This window comes from Cavia porcellus, unplaced genomic scaffold (genome assembly GCF_034190915.1).
Source record: "Cavia porcellus strain 051 isolate PalLab524CR breed Dunkin Hartley unplaced genomic scaffold, mCavPor4.1 scaffold_10, whole genome shotgun sequence".
Taxonomy (NCBI): Eukaryota; Metazoa; Chordata; class Mammalia; order Rodentia; family Caviidae; genus Cavia; species Cavia porcellus.
In genome coordinates this window covers 6,534,300-6,555,198 of record NW_026947493.1, presented here as the reverse complement: position 1 = coordinate 6,555,198, position 20,899 = coordinate 6,534,300, and the positions used below count along the sequence as shown (strand labels likewise).

Below are 20,899 nucleotides of genomic sequence, written 5' to 3'. Positions count from 1 at the left end.
CTCTACACTCACCTCTCAGAGTCTCCCTAGCTGGTCCAAGACTGCTAAGCTTGGAATCAGAGCCTGAGAGCTGCAGGAGAGAGGGGAAGACAGAGCCGACGACGAAGACGTTAGTGACCGTGGCTCCTTGAGTTGGGCCACCGTGTTCGCGTGGGCAGATCACGGTCATTTCCTGAGATCCATTTCTTTTTGGATTGCTGTGCACAGTGGGCAAGGCCTTTGTGACTTTCCTAAAACCCTGCTGGCTCCTCTGCAGGGCAGTTGTCATTATCCAATAGTGTAAGGCAAAGGGGCCTTGGGGGTGGAAAGCCAAGTGGCCAAGCTGCTTAGGAATAGGATGCAGAGACTGAGTGTAAGGTACCACCAGGGGTTCCCAGGGGGTTCCCTGAGGGAGGCAGTGCACAGGGAGTCCTTTACTGGCCGGGATTGGAGCCAGGCGGCCCTGACTGGACTGTCCTTTGTTTGCAGGAGCATCGGCGTCATTACCTACATCCTGTGAGTGTCCCTACCCCGGACCCTGATGTCACTTAGCAGGAGAGAAGACAGGAGCCGGAGGGTGGCCGGCCTGCTGCTGCCCAGCGCCGTAGGCCGTGTCGGTCTACACAGCCATGAGGCTGCGTGCTCCCCACCTGGCCTCTTCTCTCCTGCCTTTCCTTCCTTTCCTTCCTCAACCCTTTCCCTTCCTCGCCCTCTCTGCTGCTTTCTTTTCCCACGTCCCTGCCCAGAGCTTCCCATTGCTTGTGCAGAGCACTCCTGCTTGCCCCCTTTGTGCAGGGAGTCTTGGGGCGCTGGATGCGGACGCTGCCCCCTTGTGCCTCAGTGGCCTTGGGCAGGTATTTGTGCTTTGGTTCTGCTTTTCTCGTCAGAAGAATCAGAATCACAGACTCCCTGCCCCAGGAAGGGGGCTCACTAGGCCGTGGTACCCGTGTAGGGAGGAGCCAGCTCACGGCTGGGGGGTAGGGGTGCATGCCTAGGGTTCTTTCCACAGCTAGGGTTCAACCTCTCAGTGCCCCCATAAACTAGCTCTGCGACTCACTGCAGATCCACGGCACATAAATCCCCTGGGCAGTTCTGGGGTCCCACTGCTGGCTGCCCAGTGGGGCTCTTACTACCTCCCGTGGTCCAGCCCTGCTTCAGGACTGCTAGGGGATGGGGCTTCGGCAGAGGCTGGGTGTAACGGTTCATGTGTGTAATCCTAGCACGCTGGGAGGCTGAGGCAGGAGGACATGGAGTTCAAGCCTAGCCTGGGCATTGAACTTTCTTGTCTTAAAAAGGGCTGGGGATGTGCCTCAGTGTGAGGGCCTTTGTGTTTAATCCCCAATATAGAAAGAAAAGAAAAAAGAAAAGAAAGCTGAATTTGATGCCAAGAACCATTGATCTGTAATTCTGGATCAGAGCCAAAATACTCAGACGTGGGCTCTTGTACCCTGGGTTTCCTAGGACTCTCATCGTCGGGATGTTAAGGAACTCCAGGGTGGGCCGAATCTGACACCACGCTCTGGGTGACCTGCTCTTCCACAGGCGTGGTGCCAGGCACTCAGGATATTGACATGAAGCCTACTCACCAGGCTCCCAATCCTATCTGTGGGGGACACCTCACCACTGAGTCCCACCCAGGGAACTCAGCTGTACTGGAGGCTTGAGTGCACCTTCACTAGACAGATGGGAAGGCCTTGGCTTCCTGGGGCTGTGGGAGGCCTTCGGGGGTGGTGGGGAATGAAGAAGCAAGGTGTTAGAATGAGGGTGTGGGCATGAAGTCAGCTCTCTGGTGCAAGGGGAAGGAAAGGAGTTGAGGTGTAATCCTATGCAAACTGGGGACCCAGTCTCTGTGTTCTAACAATGACAACACAATGCCCATTAATTCTAGAGCCCTTCCGATGGCTTGGGTGACACAAAGCATTTCATATGTATGTACCCTGATTATTCATCACGCGGTTTCAGATGGTTGCCGTAATTTTCTTCTTCTTCTTCTTTTTTTTTTTAATTTTCTTCATTTTACAAATGAGGAAACAGCAGCCCAGAGAGGCTGAGGCACTTACCTAGATTTGCACAGCAAAGGGAAGGGGAGAGCTGGATTGAAACAGCGGCAGCAGCGTTCCACTGCTGCCACCATGCTAACAAGCAGCACTGGGGCATGGGAAGGACCTTCAAGAGATTCTGAGTAGTGGAAACTGTGGGACTTGGGGTAAGGGAACAGGAGGAGAGTCCAAGGTGACCACTGGGTCCCTAGCGTGGGTGCGTTTGGGAAGGGATGTCATCAAGGCACGAAGGGGGCTTGGGCACACCTGGGCAGAGCCCAGGAGCACTGGGATGTGAGTCAGGAGGTGGTGGCCCTGGAATACAGGGTAAGACACATCCTTGCTGACCTCGTGGGCCCCCAGCCCCTCAGGCTCCAGCAGCCCCTCTGTCTCTGTGCCTCTCCACCTTTGCTCAGTTTCTCCCCTGGCCTGGAGGAATCTTACATCTCCACCAGTTTCTTCAAGTTGCAAAGAAAGCAAAAAGAGCTGGCCTGGCCCCTTCCTGCATGCCCCAAGTCCTCTATCCCATAGTCTTCTGTGATGGTGTGCTTTGTTCTTGGGGGTTATAAAGAGCCACAGTTTCTCTCCTCTCAGCTTTTGAGGCCGCAGAAGGCGCTGTTGCCCCTCTGTCTTACTTACAGGCACTTTGTGAAGTGAGTTGATTAGATCCCACTGAGGAGGCCCCTCTTGGCTGCCCGAGTGGAGCCCCCAGCCTCACACTGCAGCGTTGGTCCACCCTCCCACTTCCACCCGCTTTCTCCCAGTCACGTGGTTGTCTCTTGTGCTCAGCCTAAGCGGAGCCTCCCCTTTCCTGGGAGACACGAAGCAGGAAACCCTGGCAAACATCACAGCAGTGAGTTACGACTTTGACGAGGAATTCTTCAGCCAGACCAGCGAGCTGGCCAAGGACTTCATTCAGAAGCTTTTGGTTAAAGAGACCCGGTAAGAGGACTGAGGAGGGCGTCGGGTTCTCTCCTCATCTCCGAGATGTCACAGCTGTTACCTGCACCGCTGTGTTCTCATCCAGGGAGGTACTGAAATTGGCCAAGGCTTGGCGTTCACCTTGTTTGCCGGGATCACGTGCTGAGATGCAGATAATTCTGTGTGTGTGTATGTGTGTGTGTGGGGGTGTGTGTGGGTGTGTGTCTGCTTGGAAATTCTTAGGTCCCTAGGCGTCTGGAACTTGGACGGGAGATAAAACTGAAGGATTTTTTTTTCTACTGTATTTAATTTTTAAAAATTTTGTTAGTACGTATTTGCCATATATAATGATCACATTCACCATAGTAAATTTGTATCTGCACATAATATGACTTAGTTCTTCCTTTTTTTTTCCATTTCCCTCCCTCACTTCAACCCTTTTTCCCCTCCCCATTTTCAAAAGTTTTGTTTCCATTTTCTCTTCCATTCTTTTTTTTAAACCCTTTTTTCAGGCCAGGGATTTTACTCAGTGGCCCAAGGCGCCTGCCTGGCATGTACTCGGTCATGAGTTCCATCCCCAGCACCAAAGAAAAGAAAAGAAAAGAAAAAAATCTCTTTTTTCTTCCTTTGTTCCCATTCCTATTTTTGATATTTGTCCTCCATTTTGCTCCTTATTTACCTTTTGTGTTCCTCACACAAGAAAAATAAACTGGGCGTGATAGCACACACCTATAATCCCAGCATTTAGGAGGCTGAGGCAGGGGGTCATCATGAGTTCAAGGTGAGCCTGTACTACCTAGGGAGACCCTGTGTGTGTGTGCGTGTGTGTGTGTGTGTGTGTGTGTGTGTGTGTGAGAGAGAGAGAGAGAGAGAGAGAGAGAGAGAGAGAGAGACAGAGAGAGAGAGAGAACCTGGAGAACCTGCAGGGTTTTCAAGCCTTTCAGACTGGGAGTGGCAGGAGGAGCCCCAGAGAGGTCAAACAGCTTAGGAAATAAAACCTGTTCCCTGGGATGCACAACCTGGGGATGTGGGGTCCAAAAAGAGAGTGGGCAGGGAATTTTAGGTGCTGAGTGCCCAGAGCAGGGCCTGGATGGGGCAGGAGGAAAAGGCCAGCAACTCTAGAAGGCTATGTCCTCTTGGTCCCACGGACATCAGAGAGTGCCTATGCGGGGCCCTCTGAAGTACAAGGCCCTGATCCCCCAGGTTAGGGCAGGCTCAGGAAGGCACCCCACCTGGGGATTGAGCAATGAGGGCAGAGGAGGGACCTGAGAGGTAAGAGACAAATACCGACCAGAAGTCTAGCAGTGTCGAAGGGGTTTTGGAGGACTGTGGAAGCCCAGGACAGCACTCTGCTGGAGGGGGGACTTGGACTTCCAACTTTGGAAGTGAGCTTGAGGCTTTAAGGGCTCTTCATGGGAGCTGGCCCAAACCTCTTCCCTGGTGAGCAGGGAGAGCAGTGAGTTTCCATCCACCTCTGCATTCTCTGCACTGCTGCCTTGACAGTGTGGTCAAAGAAGGCTCAGGGTAAGACTAGAGACATCACCCCTGTTCCACCACCAGATCATGAGTGTATGCTAATCCTCATTGCAGAAAACGGCTCACAATCCAAGAGGCCCTCAGACACCCCTGGATCACGGTAAGGGCATGGTTGATGAGCTCCTGTTCTGTCACCGGGGCTGGCTGTGGTAGCTGCAGGCAGAGGCTGGTGGGGAGGCCTTGGCTTGAAACACTAACCCTTAGGCACAGATGACAATAGGCAGTGGCCCAAAGGCCTGAGCTTGCTTAAATAAGGCTTTGCTACCTTAAGTTTGAATTTCATGGGCTCAGGCAGCTTAAGAAATAAAACTCTCACAAACCTCAACTGAAATCCTTTTTCTTTGGGATAATCTTACAAAACGTTCTTTGTTGGAGGACGTCACTGTCCCTTTTCAACACAGAAGTCAGGACTCCTCTGTTGGAGAGAGGCCAATGACATTAAAAATCCCAGCTGTGTAACCAGGGTTCTTTCTTTTTGACTTTTGGGACAGGGCTTTGAGTAAGAGGTGATGCTCCAGTCAGTCCCCTTGGCTTCAGGAACTGGGCTGTGAAACAGGCCTGGTGGGGAGAAGGGGCCACCACTCTGTTAGTTAGCTCATAGTTTGGTTCCCTCTGGGGAGTGTCATGCTGAAAGATGCATCCTTGCCTAACTCACCTTGTGCTCCAGCCTCTGGCTGGCTGCTGGATTTTCCAGGACTTTGCTGTTTGTGTAGTGAACAGTGCTTTGCAGGGTTGAGGTCACAGACCAGGATTCTGGGCCTGGTTCCACGGATGGATGAGCTGTGTGCCCCCCTTTGGTATTAAGAAGGAGATAGGCACAGTTGTTAAGGAGGAGATAGACAGAATGATCTGAGCTCTGAACGTGCAGATAAGAGCAGGGGCTGGGAGGTCTGGGAGAAGGCCAGATACACCTGCCTGTGGGAGGATGCCAAAGCCAGGGCCCTGCAGGAGAGGGAACACTAAGAGCAGGGCGTGAGGATTCTCTTGGGTGCTTTCTGCTGAGCATGCTGAAGGTTGCTGAGGCCTCAGGAGCCGTGAAAGAGAGACACCCCTCAGCCTCTCTGCCAGCTGAGGCTTCATGCACTCCATCCCTTGAGTGGATGCCTGCAGAGTCTTGGCTGCAGCCTGCCTGACTGCGTAAGTCCCCTTAAATGCTTTGCTCAGTGGGTGGCCCCTCTAATGGCCCTGGATTCCCTGCCCTGAAGTGAACATGCAGGCAGAACCCCACCCCACTCCACCTTTCTGCTGTATGTGGGGATGCTTCCTGCACCCTCCTTCTCCCTGAAGCCTGCTGCATGCAGTGAATGCCAAGGAGCCCATGTGTGTGCCTACCCGCAGCTTGGATTGATTGCACTTTGGAGACTGCATCCATCCTGTTAATATTCTGGTTCTCCTGTCCGAACACCTGTCAGTCAAAAGACGAAACCCGAGCCCCTGAGCAGCGGAAGACACAGACCTCACAGCTGAAAACCAAGCGCCTGAGAGAGTACACCCTCAAATGCCACTCCAGCATGCCCCCTAACAACACTTATGTCAACTTTGAGCACTTTGCCCAAATGGTAGAGGACATAGCTCGGGTGGACCAAGGATGTCACGCCCTTGCAGGGACCCATGACACTCTCCAGGACGACGTGGAGACCCTGATCTCCATCTACAATGAGAAGGAGGCTTGGTACCGGGAGGAGAACGAGAGTGCCCGACACAACCTTTCCCAGCTCAAGTATGAGTTCCGCAAGGTGAAGTCCTTGAAGAAGCTCTTGCGAGAAGACATCCGGGCCACGGGGTCCAGCCTAGGAAGAGTGGCCAGGAAACTAGACCATCTGCAGGCGCAGTTTGAGGCTCTGAGGCAGGAGCTCTCTGCAGACCTGCAGTGGGTACAGGAGCTGGCGAGCAGCTTCCAGCTGGAGAGCAGAAATGCAGATGGCCTAGGCTCTGTGCTCCCCTGGGACACCAGCGAGTCCCTATCAGAGCTGCCCAGCGGGTCACACACTGAGGAAGTCCTGGCCAGCTTGAAGCTGTGAGCGCCAGCACCTAGTCAGTAAAGCGCTCAGGGTGGTTTGCGGAAGTGCACACTCTACCAGCTAGGGTCATTTCACAGGGCTTAGGTCTGCAGTGCAGCCTTCCACCCGAGTCACCACTTCACTCATTCTGTGCCTTCTCTTGCCAACCACTTTGCCAAGAGAGAGCTGACAGAGCAGCCAAGCTGGGAAGACAATCAAAGGATGAATACCCCTCCCTCAGCAGTCCCTTCCCCAGGGGAGGGCAGAAGGAGGGCCACCCTGGGGGACGCTTTGCCCTGGGGGATGCTTGGTAGTGGGTTTGTGATGGTGGGTGCGCTCACCTCCCACTCCCACCCACAGGCCTTAGGACTGTAGATCTTGGGTAGTGCTGAATTAACCAGGGATAACAAAGTCAGTGTGGTGCTTTCCTGCTGCAGAAGCAGGGATTTAAAATGCACAGAGAAAATAATAGTGCTTTTCATCTGAACTAACTTCTCACTTAGCAAGTCTTTGTGTGTGTGTGATCTTTACTTAATTCCCAAAGAGCTCTGAGCTAGAAAGGGAGGCAATAAGGACAGGGATTGCCACCTAAGTGGTGAGATTGACTGACAGGGAAAAGGATTTAGGATCATTCATAGCCAGTCATACAGCTGACAAAGAAAGCCAGGGTGCCCGGCTCCTGGAGGTCTGTGGGAGGAAGCAGGAGGCTTCTCTGTAAATATTAAACTTTAATAATGAAGTTCAGATTCCAGACAGCAGGTAAGCAGGTGCACGTGTTTGGCCAGGTGCAGTAGAATGCAGCGCCGGCAGAGATTGTCCCAGGAGCTGTGACCCAGGGGGTGCCACGCTCCTACTAGCCCCTGTCTCTGTCTGAAGACCTACCTTTATGGCAGGAGGGAAAGGGCAGCATCTCCCTGTGCTCCATCCTTTCCTCTCCCTCAACTCCCATTTAAGGGCCCAAACTTTGTGTTGAAAATGTAGACCCAAAGGTGCTCCACAAAGGCATTCTTTTTCTCACTTGCATTGGGCCCTGAATGTCCAAGAAAGTCCATAAGAGGTTTTGAAGAATGTGGACGTGAAGATTGAGAGGCTCTGTGGTTCCTTCATGATCCAAGGCTTTGGGCGTCCCTCCCCAGGACCGGACCTTGTGACCTCATCCCCTCCTCCCCAGGAAGGATCAGTCTGTATTAACCATTAACAGTAAACAGAGCCTGGAATCCAGACCCAGGGCTGTGCCGGAAGCTTGCAGGTGGGGGCAAAGACTGCATAGTTCGCAGCTATTTACAGCTTGACAAAACACCCCAATCAGAAATCTGGATAAACTGTTATTCCCAGTTTAGAGATCAACAAACAGAGAGATGAAGTGATTTGACCCAAGTCACAATGTGAGTCACAAAAGTGGGGGCCTTCCAATGACAAATCTGTGTCTCTTTCTGCTTCTCCTAAGTATCCCCAGCTCCAGAAGTGTACCCTTTGTTGTGGAGGCCAGTGATACCCAGATTCACCCATCTGTTCACAGATGATTATCAGGCACCCTCCCTCATATAGAGACTACACTTGAGGCTAAGGATGTGTCCAGTGAAACAGTCCCTGTGTTGATGGAGTTCTTGGTCTAGTGCAGGAGCCCAACATTAGTCAAGAATCCCACACTTAGAAGACAGCTGGACAGATGCTGAGAGAGAAACAGCAGTTTGCAGAGGGCTTCCATCTGGAAGGGTAGGTGTCCTTGAAATGGGGAAAGCAGGTGCTGAGATCTGCAAAGCAGACCAGGGAGAGAGGTGTTCCCAACAGGCTATCATCTCAGGGCGCTGTGACCAGAGAGGAGCACAGAAGGCTGGAGATGAAGGCCCAGGGAAACTGGAGGGAATGAGGGAGGAGGACCATGGTGTAGAGAGGATGGAGAGGAGCAGGACCAGCAGGGCCTTGGCCATGTTAAAGAGCTCTGCTTCTGTCCACAGTCATGGAAAGCTACTAAAGGGGTCTGGGCTGGAGCTAGAGAGGAAAGGTCCAGTGAGTAGCATAGCCAGGGAGTAGTTTCAGACAACTTATGAAATGTGCATCTCATGAAACCTTTCCTTTATAATCTGATCTCCTTTTCTGAGACAGGTCTTTTCAAATATCATACATAATACTGTCCCTGAGACTTTTTTTTTTTTTTTTGGAGACCGGTCTTGTTATGTAGTTCAGACAGGCCTGGACTCACTATGTAGCCCAGGCTGGCCTCAAACTCATGGCAGTCCTCCTGCCTCAACCTCCTTGAAGGCTAGGATTACAAGCATGTACCACCATGCTTGGTGCATTGCAGAAACTTTTGCATCAAATATAAGAAACCATGATTATGAGGTGCATCATTACTTTACATACCATTAAAAACAAAGGCCAATATGGGGAGTCTAAGAGACCCCCCCCCCCACATACATGCATACATAAAGCTGTGGGTGGGTGAATGAGAAATAGAGCCATTGTGCAGAAAAAGATAGCAAGCAATTAGGTAGTACTCAGCTGTGAGCCTAAGGGGGTGAAACCCCCCCCCCCCCCGCCCCCAGCATAGGCAGCCTGGACTGCCAGCCCTCCCCAAGCTTTGCTCTTTGAATTTGCAGTCAGTGTGACACTCAAGCTGGGAATGTCACCCACCCCTTCTGAGGCTGGTGGCCCACAGGGCTGGTAGAAGCAGCACCCCCACACATACTTCCCTCCAAGCCAACATTAAAGATGTCACAGTGGCGGATGCCTGCTGACCTCTGAGGCCCAAAATGTGCATCTCAACGTCTAGGAAACAGCCCTGTTTCCTCAAATAACCTTTACACTCTCCTCCAAGACTTACCTGCCCTCTCCTGGGATGTCATATGCTAGTTCGATGTAAACCACTGCACACATTGAAGGTCCTTTGCTGTGCCAACAGGGAGTGACCTACACAGCTTTCCCAAAGTGAGGGCAGACTGACTGTGAAGGTCAAAATGTAATAAAAGAGTGACGTGGTGGCAAATTTGAATTAGGGAGATTGGGGGAGGGAGAGAGATGTGAAAGTCTTGGATCTTTGGGGGGGGTACACACTGTGTGCCGGGAGGCTCCTGGGCAGTGACCCACCCCGAACCCTCATCCTGTGGCCTTTCACAAGGCAGGACCTGCCCCAAGTCCCCTGCACTCAGTCTGCAAGCTGGGCTCAGAACTGCAGGTCATTTTCCTCCCACAGTTGTCCTCTCTGCGTTCTCGGTCACTGCTTCTCTGTTTGATGTCTCCTCAGTGGACGTTTTTCCATACAAAAAGCTTCTAAAGCCAAGTCAGAGGGAATTGAGGCATGGCCACTACCTGCCAGTGGAACTCTGCTCTTCTTGGCAGTACGCTGATACAGAGGGAGCCCCCGAGGCTGGTGGGGTGCAGCTAGTGCCCTGCCCTAGTAGCACACAGTGCAGGGCCTGATGATGCAATGGGGCGTGGAGGGGGATGTTTCATTGGGACCTAGAGGGCAGAAGCTCTGGCTGGGGCACTGTTCTCCCAGCAGCCACCCTGCTATCATGGCGGGTTTTAATCATGCTCGGACCAGACCCTGAGGCAATGCGGGACCTGGAGAGTGAGGGTGTGGCTTCTCTGCCCCACCCTCGTCCAAGTCCAGTCAGGAAGGGTGATCATTGGTCATGGATGGTTTTGCAGATGCTAGAGGATGCTGCATGAACCTCAGTCATGACGGGGAAGCCAGGGCCACTGCCTCCAGGAGCCCCAGCCCTGCAGGTGGTTCCCCCTCTCTCTGGCCAGCACCACACCACACTGTCTGCCCTCGTTGGCTGTGTGCCCGGCTATCACCCTCCCTGTTGACCTTTTGCAAATGCCTGTGGCTGAGTGTCCTGCCTCCCGTGTGAAATTCTTGGCCTGTGGAGATTCTTGGCCCGGGGAGGAATGGGCGTATGGGAGTTTGTAAGGGCCAGTTCAGGTGAACAAACACTTGATTGTGCTCCGACTGGGTGTGTGTATGTGACAGATAAGGACAAGACAGCCCCTGAATAAAAGACTCAGTATCTGGGCCAGATGGGGCCCCAGCCAACTGGGAGGTGAGAGAGGCATCCTGGAATGATGAGAGGGGGCAGCAAATGTCCTGAGACACCCGGGAGATGATTTCTGATTGAGACAAGGTCAGCAGAGGCACAGCAGGGAGCTGAGGCCTTCCCAGGGATGGGCCCCCCCACCCCACCCCAGCTGTAACCTTAGGAAGAAACCGCCAACAGAGATTTTATCTCATTTTATTTTTGTGATACTAGAGACTGAACCCAGGGCCTTCCTTTTCAGTTTGAAACAGGGTCTTGCTAAATTGGCCAGGCCAGGCTCAATCTGGAGATCCTCCTGCCCCAGCCTCCCAGAGTGCTGAGATCACAGTATTCTCCACTATGCCTGGCTTGTGCTAGTGTGGAATTGGGAGGGATGGCAGTGAGCCAGATGGGATCAGGAGCCCAGAACTTTTGAGAGGAGGTTAAAGAGCAGGAGATTACTGAGACTAAAAAAGAGTTTTTAAACTTTGTGTTATGGAAAAATTTTGCAGCTTGCGTAAAAGTAGAGAATGGTGAAGTGGATCCCACATCCCTACCCAATTACCCCCTTCAGTGGGAACCAGCTCTTGACCTGTCCTCTTCACTCATCTCCACCTACCCCTTTTTGATGGAAAATTTGGAATCCAAATTTTAACTATATCTGAAGTTAAAGCAAACTTCAGATATAGTCAACTCTTAAATTCTTTAGCATGAGTCTCAGATAAGGACTTTGTTAAAAAATATAGATATACCCTCCAGGCTGGGACCACCTCTCACAAAATCAGTGATTTCTCCATCCAATCTGCGTGCCTATTTCATACTCACAGGACACCCTTTTCTCACGGGTGAACTGTTACAGAACCCAAACACGGGTCACCAGTGGCATTTGGGTGACATCTTAGAAGTCTCTTAAAATAGCATAGGAAGGAGAGCCTTGGAAGCTTTTTCTGGGGGTGAAAAATTACTCAGAAAATTGGAAGTCCTGAAAAACAAAAAGTAAAAGTTTAAAAAAGCCGAGTATGGTGGCACATGCCTGTAATCCCAGCACTTGAGAGGCTGAGGCAGGAGGATTACTGCAAGTTAGAGGCCCACCTGGGATGTATAGTGAGCCTTGCCTCAAAATAAATATGTTTTTTAATTAAAAGAATTAAAGTTAAGGCTGGGAATTTAGCTCAGTGGCATAAGAACCTGCCTGAGCTCGAGGTCTAAATTCAATCTCCTGTACCAAAAAAAAAAAAAAAAAAAAAAATTAGAAAACCAGAGGTCATGCAGAAGTGGATGAAAAGATAAGCCATTTTTTTTACATTGTTTGTTTGTTTGTTTTGGTACCAGGAATTAAACTCAATACCTTGTGCCTGCCAGGCAGGCACTGTGCCACTGAGCTGTAAGAGAGAGTGAAAAGCGTACACACATACTCATGCTGAAGCCTAGCAGCAGTAGGTGAGGCCAAGCCAGGCGAGGACAGGGACATTTTCCCCTCTGCCCGTCTCTGCGTCCCTTCAGGTGACAGCCCGCCAGCCCTGGGCCCAGGTGGTTCTCCCACCTGGTCAGGACAAGGTGGAGACCCAGGCAGCACGGGCCTCGCCTGTGCCTTGGCTTGCTGGGAACAGAGCTGCTTGCGGGCCACCCACAAAGGGTACTTCCTGCAGACAATGAGGGAGGGGAGGGATGGGGACCTGAGAGACCATGACATCCTGTGTCATGGAAAGGGAAGTGAGCACTCCCTGCTTCCCATGAGCAGAGTCTGCGACGTGGCACCACGGGGGCTGAAAAGCTGTAGTCTGTGGGTCGTGTGCACAGGAAGCCTTAGAGAACGGTGCCGAGGGCTGCCTCTTCTGCAAGGCCAGGGCTCCGTTTTTGTCCCTTCCTGGTGGCTGCTGCTTCATGGTCCAGCCATCCACTCAGAGCTGGACTCACAGGCATGCACCATCATACCCAGCTAGACTTTTGCAAAGACTGCAGCTAAATAAACAAGACCCGACTCCAGCCCACTTTCTCTCTTCCATCTCCCCTCCCAGCATTTTTCTCAGGTGCCAAACCGCTTTTCGGAGCCAGGTCTGAACTGCCTGGCTCCCTAGAACCACTGGACCACAAGGCTAGGAGGTGGGGGTCCTGGCACACCCCCAGGGGAATTCAAAGTGTTGATTTTCTTCTAGAAACAGATGGAATGCAATCAGTGTCTCTGACTTTTCAGGCCATGATGTTGTCGAGCCTCTTAGCAACCAGGGAGGCCGCTGATTGGGAAAAGCCAGGGCAGAGCCACAGTCCAGGGCTTCCTTCCTGGCTTAGCTGTCATGTGTGGGCCAAGAAGCAATTCCAAGTGCGCATCACTGACCATCAATGGCCACAAGTGCGCATCACTGACCGTCAGTGGCCACGGGAGCCACCCTGCCTGACATTTCCCCTTGTCCACCTGTTGGCGTCAGCTGGGGGCACAGCCATTTCTCTCCTGGGTGATACGGGGACAAAAAGTGGTCCCTTTCCTGCCACTTCTTCAAACTGTCCCTGTGAGGGGTACTGGCGCCTGCTAGGGTCAGGCTCCAAGGTCAGATCCAGCTCACTGGAGAGGCAGGCATCTGTGAATTAGAGGGAGAAATGGTGATGGGCTGGGGAGGCTGCCTTTTGATCCCCTTGGGAAGATGTCAGGGCTCGGGAGTGTGGGGGAAGGGGGCTCACAAAAATACAGACCCAAATGTCAGGTTGTGACTCATGCATGGGCTTATGAGTGTGGGTGGGGGTGATTGGGGTGCTCTTTTATTTAGGGCAGTCAAAGAAAGCTTCCCTGGGGAGGTGATGTCTGAGTAAAGATCTGAACCAAGTGACAGAGTGAATATAAAAAAGAAAAGCACTGTGGGAGGCTGAGGCAGGAGGATTGCAAGTTTAAGCCCAGTCTGGTCAACTTAATAAATTAGGGCTGGAGGTGTAGCTCAGTGAGAAGGCCTTGCCTCAATTCAGCTCTCAGTACTGAAAATACAAACAAAATAAAAGAGCAAGGGAGAGGAAACCTGGGCAGAAATGCCAAGACCTGAAGTTAAAGTGGTCCTGTGTGCCAGGAGCCGATGGACTGAGGGGAAGAGGAGCGGAAGTCGGGTTGGAGGAGGCCACAGAAGGTGCCCATTGGGTGACTCAGAAAGCACTTGGTGGCTGGCGCGGAGGGAAGGCCGGTCCTCAGCAGGGGTGGCTTGTCCTCCGTCCACTTTTATATATCCCAGGTGGGACCTGGACCCTGGGCCAGGCCCACAGGTGTGCCAGATACTGAAGGAAAGGGATGGGGGACCTGGGTATGGTGCCATGTCCTCTCAATGCCCTCTTTTTTTCTTCTCTGCCCTCCCATCCATACCCACGCTTTGCTCCAACCACGGTATCCTCTTGGGGGAGAGAATCAGCCTGTCTTCTCACTTCCTACCCACTGCTCTGTGACCCCCAGAGAACTCTGGGAGTCATGGCATCATGACATGGTGCCATCACTGGGCTGGCTGATCAAGGTGACCAGGATCTTTCATCAGTGGGGCAAGCAGTCTGGGGTTTCATTGCAGTTTATGTCTTCCGCAGCTCAGGGAAACAGTTCAGCCCTGTTGAGCTGTGAAGCCCCCAGCAGTGTAAAGATCTGGGCAGAGTAGAGAATGGCGCTGGGGCCCTGTCAGAAACGTGATGAGAGTTTGTGTGTCCTCAAGTTGCTGACCAGGGTCTTTTCCCTTGCAAAGCTGCCAAGATGTGTGTCACACCAGATAAAGGAGCACATGGGGGCTTTGGGCATGTTGCAACGGAAGAGCGTTTTTCTTGGAAATTGCTTCAAAGGAGTTCACACTTCAATGGGCTCTGGAACACTTCGAGTCCTTCCAGGGTAAGGGTGGTGCCCTACCAGGGGCCTCCTGCCTGATGCTGGTCCAGACCTTGTGGAAGATGAACAGGAACGGGGGTGTGGTCAGGGGATGAGACCAGCCCTGGAAGCAGCACAGGGCCAAGGAGACACAGCCTGGAGAAGCTGCCTGAGCTGCACAGAGACTCAACACTCATCCTGGGCCGTTCACTTCCTTGGGTCACTGCATCCTCAGCATCCACAAAGCCATCGCCTGCTCGGAGCTTGACTGCGCATACACACTGCATCAGGAGTTTTAAAATAGAGTTCATATACCACAAAATCCACATCCAATTCTTTGGTTGTTAATATTTCTACAAAGTTGTGCAATCACAGCCTAATTCCAGAAGATGTTCATTATCTCAGAGACATTCCTCGCCCCTCCTATCCCTAGCCCTAGCAATTTAATCCATCCGCTTTGGACATTTTAGGAAAATGGAATCACACTGTAGGTGGTCTTTGGTGTCTGGCTCCTTTCTTTTCACATGTTTTCTGGTCCACTCATGGTGCAGTAGGTACCAGGGCTGCCTTTGTTTTGATGATTAGTAATTCCATTGCGTGGGTAGATCGCGCTGTGTTTATCCATTCTTCAGTCCCTGTGTGGCTGGGTAGCTTCCAGACTTTGGTTCTTATGAGTAGTCACTGTGAACATTCATGTACACATTCACGTGTTCACATTTGTACACCACATCAGGGACTTGTTAAAACCCCTGAAACCTATCTTGAGGTAGGAAATGCTTGGTTTACAATAACAACAACAAAAGAACAAATGAAAGAAAGAAAGAATTTAAAAGGAAATGGCAAGGTAGGAAGACTCATACTAATTTGTGACTATTGACTAGTGCCAGGTTAAACTCTATCCACCTTCATTTTCTTCTTGGGAACCCTGTGATACAATGTTATTATCCCCTTATTACAGACAGGAAGCAGGCTCAGAGTGGCAGAGCCAGGCCAATTGGAGAAGTAGAGATTTAAACTAAACCTCAGTTGCCAGGCAGTGAAAGCCAAATACACATCTCTCCCCAGTGGAGCCCCCATCAAAGCCCTTCTTCCCATCATCTGTCTTCTAAGAGCACTGATTTCTAACTGCCAGTAAGATATGGTTGGTGCTAAGCCCCCAGCCAGCCCAGTACATAGTGGGCATTCCAGGATGCTATAAAATGACCCCATCTGTGAGGCCTCTGCCTCGCGCTCTCCCTGTTCCAGAGAACCTGAGCCTCTGGCTCAGGATGCCATGTGGCTGAGGTCCTCGGGGAGGTGGATGCCTACCAGCAGAAGCCTTGCACCGCTGCCACTTCTGCTTTGTCTCTCAGCCTGTGGACAGCCAGCAAGCCATGGCGCGCAGGGAGTCCTTGGTCAACCTGCAGAACTTCAAGAAGCAGTATGTGCGCCGGCGGTGGAAGGTGCGTGCAGCCTTGGGGCGGGACCCGGGGTCCAGGCAGGGCCCCTGCTCCCTTCGGGGGCTCCCAGGGCCAAGCACATTCTCACGGTCGGGTGGCTTTGCTCTCACCCCTCAGCTGTCCTTCAGCATCGTCTCCTTGTGCAATCACCTCACCCGCTCCCTGATGAAGAAGGTGCACCTGAGGCCAGATGAGGACCTGGTGGGTACCTGCAGTGCCCTTTGCTTGAGCAGAATCCAGGGGTAGCCTGGAGATTGGGAGCAGGGTGGGGAGTTGGAGGTGGAGGGGACTTCCTTCCTGCACCCCCGCAGTTGGATAGTGTTTCCTGCCTGTTCTATAGGCCCTGTTTCCTGTTTAGAGGACTTTTGAGGGTTGCCAAGAGGGGCGCTCCATTGGGGCAGCATGAGCTTCTGGAGGATCTCGATTCGTTTCCTGGGGGCCTTCAAAAGGGCTGCTCCTGTACCCTAAGCCCTCAACCCCTCCCAGAGGACTCATACCCAGGGTGTACTCTGGGGACTGGGGAAATGAGGACCACAGACAATCCAAAATTTATTTTTTGCCAGGTGTAATGATGTAATCCTAGCACTTGGGAGGCTGAGGCAGGAGGATTGCTTGAGTTTGAGCCAGCCTCAGTGACATAGTGAGTTCAAAGTTAGCCTGAACCCCATAGCAAGAGTCTGTCTCAAAAAAAAAAAAAAAAACAAACAAAAAAAACCAAATAGACTTGCCAGGCATTTAGCTCAGTGGCACAAGTACCTGCCTGGCAAGTGCAAGGTCATGAGTTCACTCCCCAGTACCAAAAAAAAAAAGAAAAAGAAAACCAAACTTTATTTCTCACCATCTAAATATCTGCTTTAGGATGAGAGCCTTACATCCTCTTTTCAATTTCTTCCATTATCATTATATTTAGAAGACATTTTGGGTTGGGGATTTAGCTCAGTGACATAAGTGCCATCTCCAGTACCAAACAACAACAACAACAAAACAGAAGACATCTTACCTGCACTCAGTATTTCTGGTACATTTAAAATGAAAGACTTACATGGAATAATATACCCCTCCATAGTGCAGCCTTTACTGCCACACTGCCAGGATGCAACTCTGCTGTGTACTGACTGTTTGACCTCAAGGAAATGTCTTAACCTCTCTGGGTCAAAATGTGGTCATTTGTACAATGGAGTGGATCACAGTTCTCACCTCATAGGGTCGGCATGAGGTTTAAGCAAACCCCTGTCCTTAGAGCTTAACCTATAAGTAAGTGCTCCATGTGTGTTCGCAGTTATTATTGGGTAAAATCCTCCTGCAAACTTTACAAAGCAGTGCCAGGGTGAATACTGCGATTTGTAGGAGTTCGCTGGACACCCCTTCCAGCGGCTCACTGAGGGTATCTGGATGGCACAGGTCAGGGTGGAAGGTGACCGTGGTCCTGGGGTCGGGCACAGCCCTCTGCCACCCATCTGTGTCCTGGGATCTTCCCTCTTCTGCCTGAGCTCTTGTTTATTCCGGCCTGTGCGTCTTTGGCCAGCTGTGCACCTCTTCTGGTGCTTCCTGCATCTGCTCGTCTGGACACTCTTCCTTGGTTAGGATGAGAATCCCTGTTAATCACAGGCTTCCTTTACCCGGCTTGCTTTGCTGTCCTTTGACTCTGACTCATGCCAAAAAGTTGCTGCTCAGCAGAGCTGGAGTTATTTTTATTGTTGTAGCGAGGCTTGGCTCAGGATGTGTGTGGCTAATATTGATCTTGACTTTGGATTTCCAGCTGCTTTAGGGCCGTCTGGGAGGCAGCATGTGGGTCTTTTGCCTGAGCCCTGGGCTCCTTTGCTTTGGTATGAAGTAGTTCATGGGGAGAGGGCCAGAGAGGAATTGCAAAGGAAGTCACCCCAGCGCTCCGGGAAGATGAAGCAGGAGGATCACAAATTCAAGCCCAGTCTGGGTATCTTAGGAAAACCTTAGTAAGACCTTTCAAAAAAAAGTGCTAGGGATATAGTTCAGTGTGAAGGTTCAGAGTTCAATCCCCAAACTGCAGGAAAGGAAAGGAAAAAGAAAGAAAGGAAGATCAGATTTCTTCTCTTTGTCCCTTTGCAAGCATTTAGAGATGGGCCTCTTTCTATTCACTCAGCACAGTCAGCGCAATGGCTTATCCTACAAGGTTTGGAAAAGGATTGGATTTCAGGAACCTGTTACATACTTTTCCCAAAAGGAGTTTCCTTTAAAAAAAAAAAAAAAGCCAGCGTGGGCATGGATACATGCCTGTAATCCAAGCATTCAGGAGGCTGAGGCAGGAGGATCATCATGAGTGTGAAGTCAACCTGGGCTCCATAAGCAAGTTCAAGGCCAGTCTGCACTACCTAGTGACACTCTGTCTCAAAGAAATAAAATAAAAAGGTAATGCTAGGACCCCTGTTTAGGAAGCGTTGAAACTGAACATCTAACAGTAGATTTGTGATGACTCACTTGAGTCTGCATTAGTTCCTTTACTACTTGTGACAGTTGAGTTACCCCATGTGGCCCTAATGGACAGCTGTTATGAGCTCCAGACAGCGCCTTGGCCCCGGGTAGGAGCTGGCCGGCTGCACTGTGTGCTTTCGTCTTTCATCCAGACGGAGCTCAGAAGTTATTCCCTGGGAGAAGCTCGCAGCAAACCTTCACACCGGTGCAGCGTTAGCCAGTGGAGGAAGAAGGGGTGACGTGGTGGCTGTCACCCCACCCCTGTCTTTCTCCCTAGGCCCATCAGGGGACCCCTAGGCCCACAGACAACTTGTCCACAGAGGGCACCCACTGTCATTTTCATTCTAATAATCTGGCCCCTCCTGGCGCCCGGTTTCCCCTCCACACCCTGCCTGCTTTCTTGCCTCCTGGGAAGGAGGCCCCAGACTCCCTGTGGTCCTCCTGGCCTGTGGTCTCTGGAAGGAGCAGGAGGTTTCTGGCTACATTGTCGCACTGACCAACTGGCCTCTGGTCCAGGTCTAACCGCCCAGTTGCCTAGCATCCTGTGACCCTGGCCCGGGGCCTGTTTTCTTTCCCCCAGAGGAATTGTGAGAGTGACAACGAGGAGGACATCACCAGGAAAGCCCTCCACCCCCGGAGGAGGAGCAGCACCTCTTAGCTGGCTTGGCTTGCTATGGCCACCAGCGGTAGCTGGGCTCCACAGGGCTCACCTCTGTGCAGACTCTGGGGCTCAGCTCGTTCTTGGCACAACACAGTTGTCCTGCGTCCCTGAGTACTTTGCCAAAGAGAGGGACCTGCAGGATTCTGTGGAGTTTTCAGGGAGCCTGGGGACCCCGGGAGCCCTGGAGGTAGCACCTGTGTCCCCAGAGTTCTCAACGAGTCACAGAATTGGCTTTTGTCTGGCTGCTACCTCAGAATTTGGTACATGAGGTGGCCCTAGGAAAACAACGTCAAGGAACACCCGCTTCATCGCTTCATCGTGGGGTGCAGGTCAGACTCTCCTCACAGGCAGTGGATGCCACACCAGCAAGAGAGAGGCCTCCCCCACGACGACACGACACGCGAGCCAGGAGACTCAGAGAAGGACTAATCCTGTGCCCTCCCAGGACGTCAGACTGACCAATCTAGGCTTTCTAAAGCAAGCCATTGCCAGCCCACTGTGATGTCATGTTTTTTATTTTTATTAAAATTCTGGTTTACCTAATGCTTTGCTCCTTTCTGGGTGATCTTCACCAGGTTCCCTGTAGCCCGAGTGATTGTGACGCTGGGGAGGAAGCAGGGTTGGGGGACAGGGGATGGGGATGGGGACAGAACTTCAGCAGGTGATTCTGAACCACTCCCCAGTCCTGCTGGCAGGACACCTGCCAGCTGCGTCCCTCCTGAAGGGGGCAGCCCAGATGCTAACCCAGAAAACCATGCTCCCTCTGCCACCATGCTGTCACTGCTGCTGTTATGGGCGCTGTCACTCTGTTGTGTCCTCCCTGAGCTCACATGCGGAAGTCCTAACCCTCAGTACCACAGCGTGTCACTGTCTTTGGAGATAGCGCCTTTAAATGGGTAACAATTAAAATGAGGTCGCTGAGGTGGGCCCTAACCTGAGTTTAGAAGGGGCCATTAGCTGGGTGTTCCCAGGGTGGCACAAACCTGTGTTCCCAGCTATCAGGAAGTCGAGGCAGGAGGGTCACCTAAGCCAAGGCATTCAAGGCCAGCCTGGGCAAAATAGCAACACCTCATATCAGAAAAAGAAAGAGGGATGAGAGAGAGAGAAGACAACAGGAGATAAAGGGAACATAAGAAGGTAAATTAGGGTACAGAGGGCACACCATGCAAATACTTGGGAAAAATGGCCATCTGCCAGCTGAGAAAAGGCCTGTCAAGAAACCAGCCCTCACGTGAGGACACTTTGATTTCAGACTTTGGCTCCAGGATTGTGGGAAACATTCCTTTTTTTGTCTTTTTCGGTACCAGGGATCAAACTCACAACTGCCTGCTTGGAAGGCAGGCACTTATGCTGCTGAGCTAAATCCCCAGCCCCAGAAAACATTTCTATTGTCTATACCACCTGCTTTGCTGTACTTGGTTATAGCATCCCTAGAAAAGTATGTACTTGCCAGAAATTATTGCTGCCAAGATAGGGGGCAGAGAATTACTACTGTGTGGACAGAAGACGCCAGAGAAGGACCTCAGGGAGAACAGAGGAAAAGGATGGGATTCCTCGGCCTTGGAGTGAACGTGGCAAAGCCTCGGGGACGTGGAGATCCAGGCCCTGATTCCCAGACCTGAAGAAGGGTGTTGTGGACCAGAACCTGAGAAAAGACACAAGGAAGTCAGAGTGAGAAACGTCAGACTCTGAGATTAGGCCAGGACCTGGGAGGGAAAGGACGGGAAGCTGGAAAGGCAGGTAGCAGAAATGAGCCAGGGAGTAAAGGGGGAGAAAAATTTTCAAGGTGGAAAGGAGATGGACGGGAAGGAGCCCGAGGGAACAGTCACTGTCTTCTTCCACAATGAACTGTAAGCCTGCTGAGTAAGGAGGGTGGGCCAGGCTGCCTTTGTCCCCCTGGCTGGATTCAGAGCAAAAATAATCCTTCGAGAACACTTAACCCAGTTTCAGAAAAGCTGCCAGGACCAAGTATGGGTCACAAGTTTGACGCCAGCAGCTTAGCAAGACCCTGTCTCAAAAAATAAGAGCTGGGGGTGC

The 20,899-nt window shown here is 51.7% G+C and overlaps 1 protein-coding gene across 6 annotated transcripts in view; it reads left to right on the top strand.

Moving 5' to 3' along the window:
• Window positions 1-19,405, top strand: part of Dapk2 (death associated protein kinase 2) — a 103,943-nt gene extending 84,538 nt beyond the window's left edge. For 2 of the 6 annotated variants that reach the window (XM_013143994.2, XM_063256937.1), the window contains 4 exons: window positions 469-495; window positions 2,808-2,960; window positions 4,530-4,575; window positions 5,888-9,461. In XM_013143994.2, coding sequence (XP_012999448.1) covers window positions 469-495; window positions 2,808-2,960; window positions 4,530-4,575; window positions 5,888-6,496 — 835 coding nt within the window. In that variant the 3' untranslated portion in view covers window positions 6,497-9,461. The other 4 variants (XM_003480195.4, XM_063256935.1, XM_063256936.1 and 1 more) reach the window with 4 other exon arrangements.
• Window positions 19,406-20,899: the final 1,494 nt, after the last annotated feature.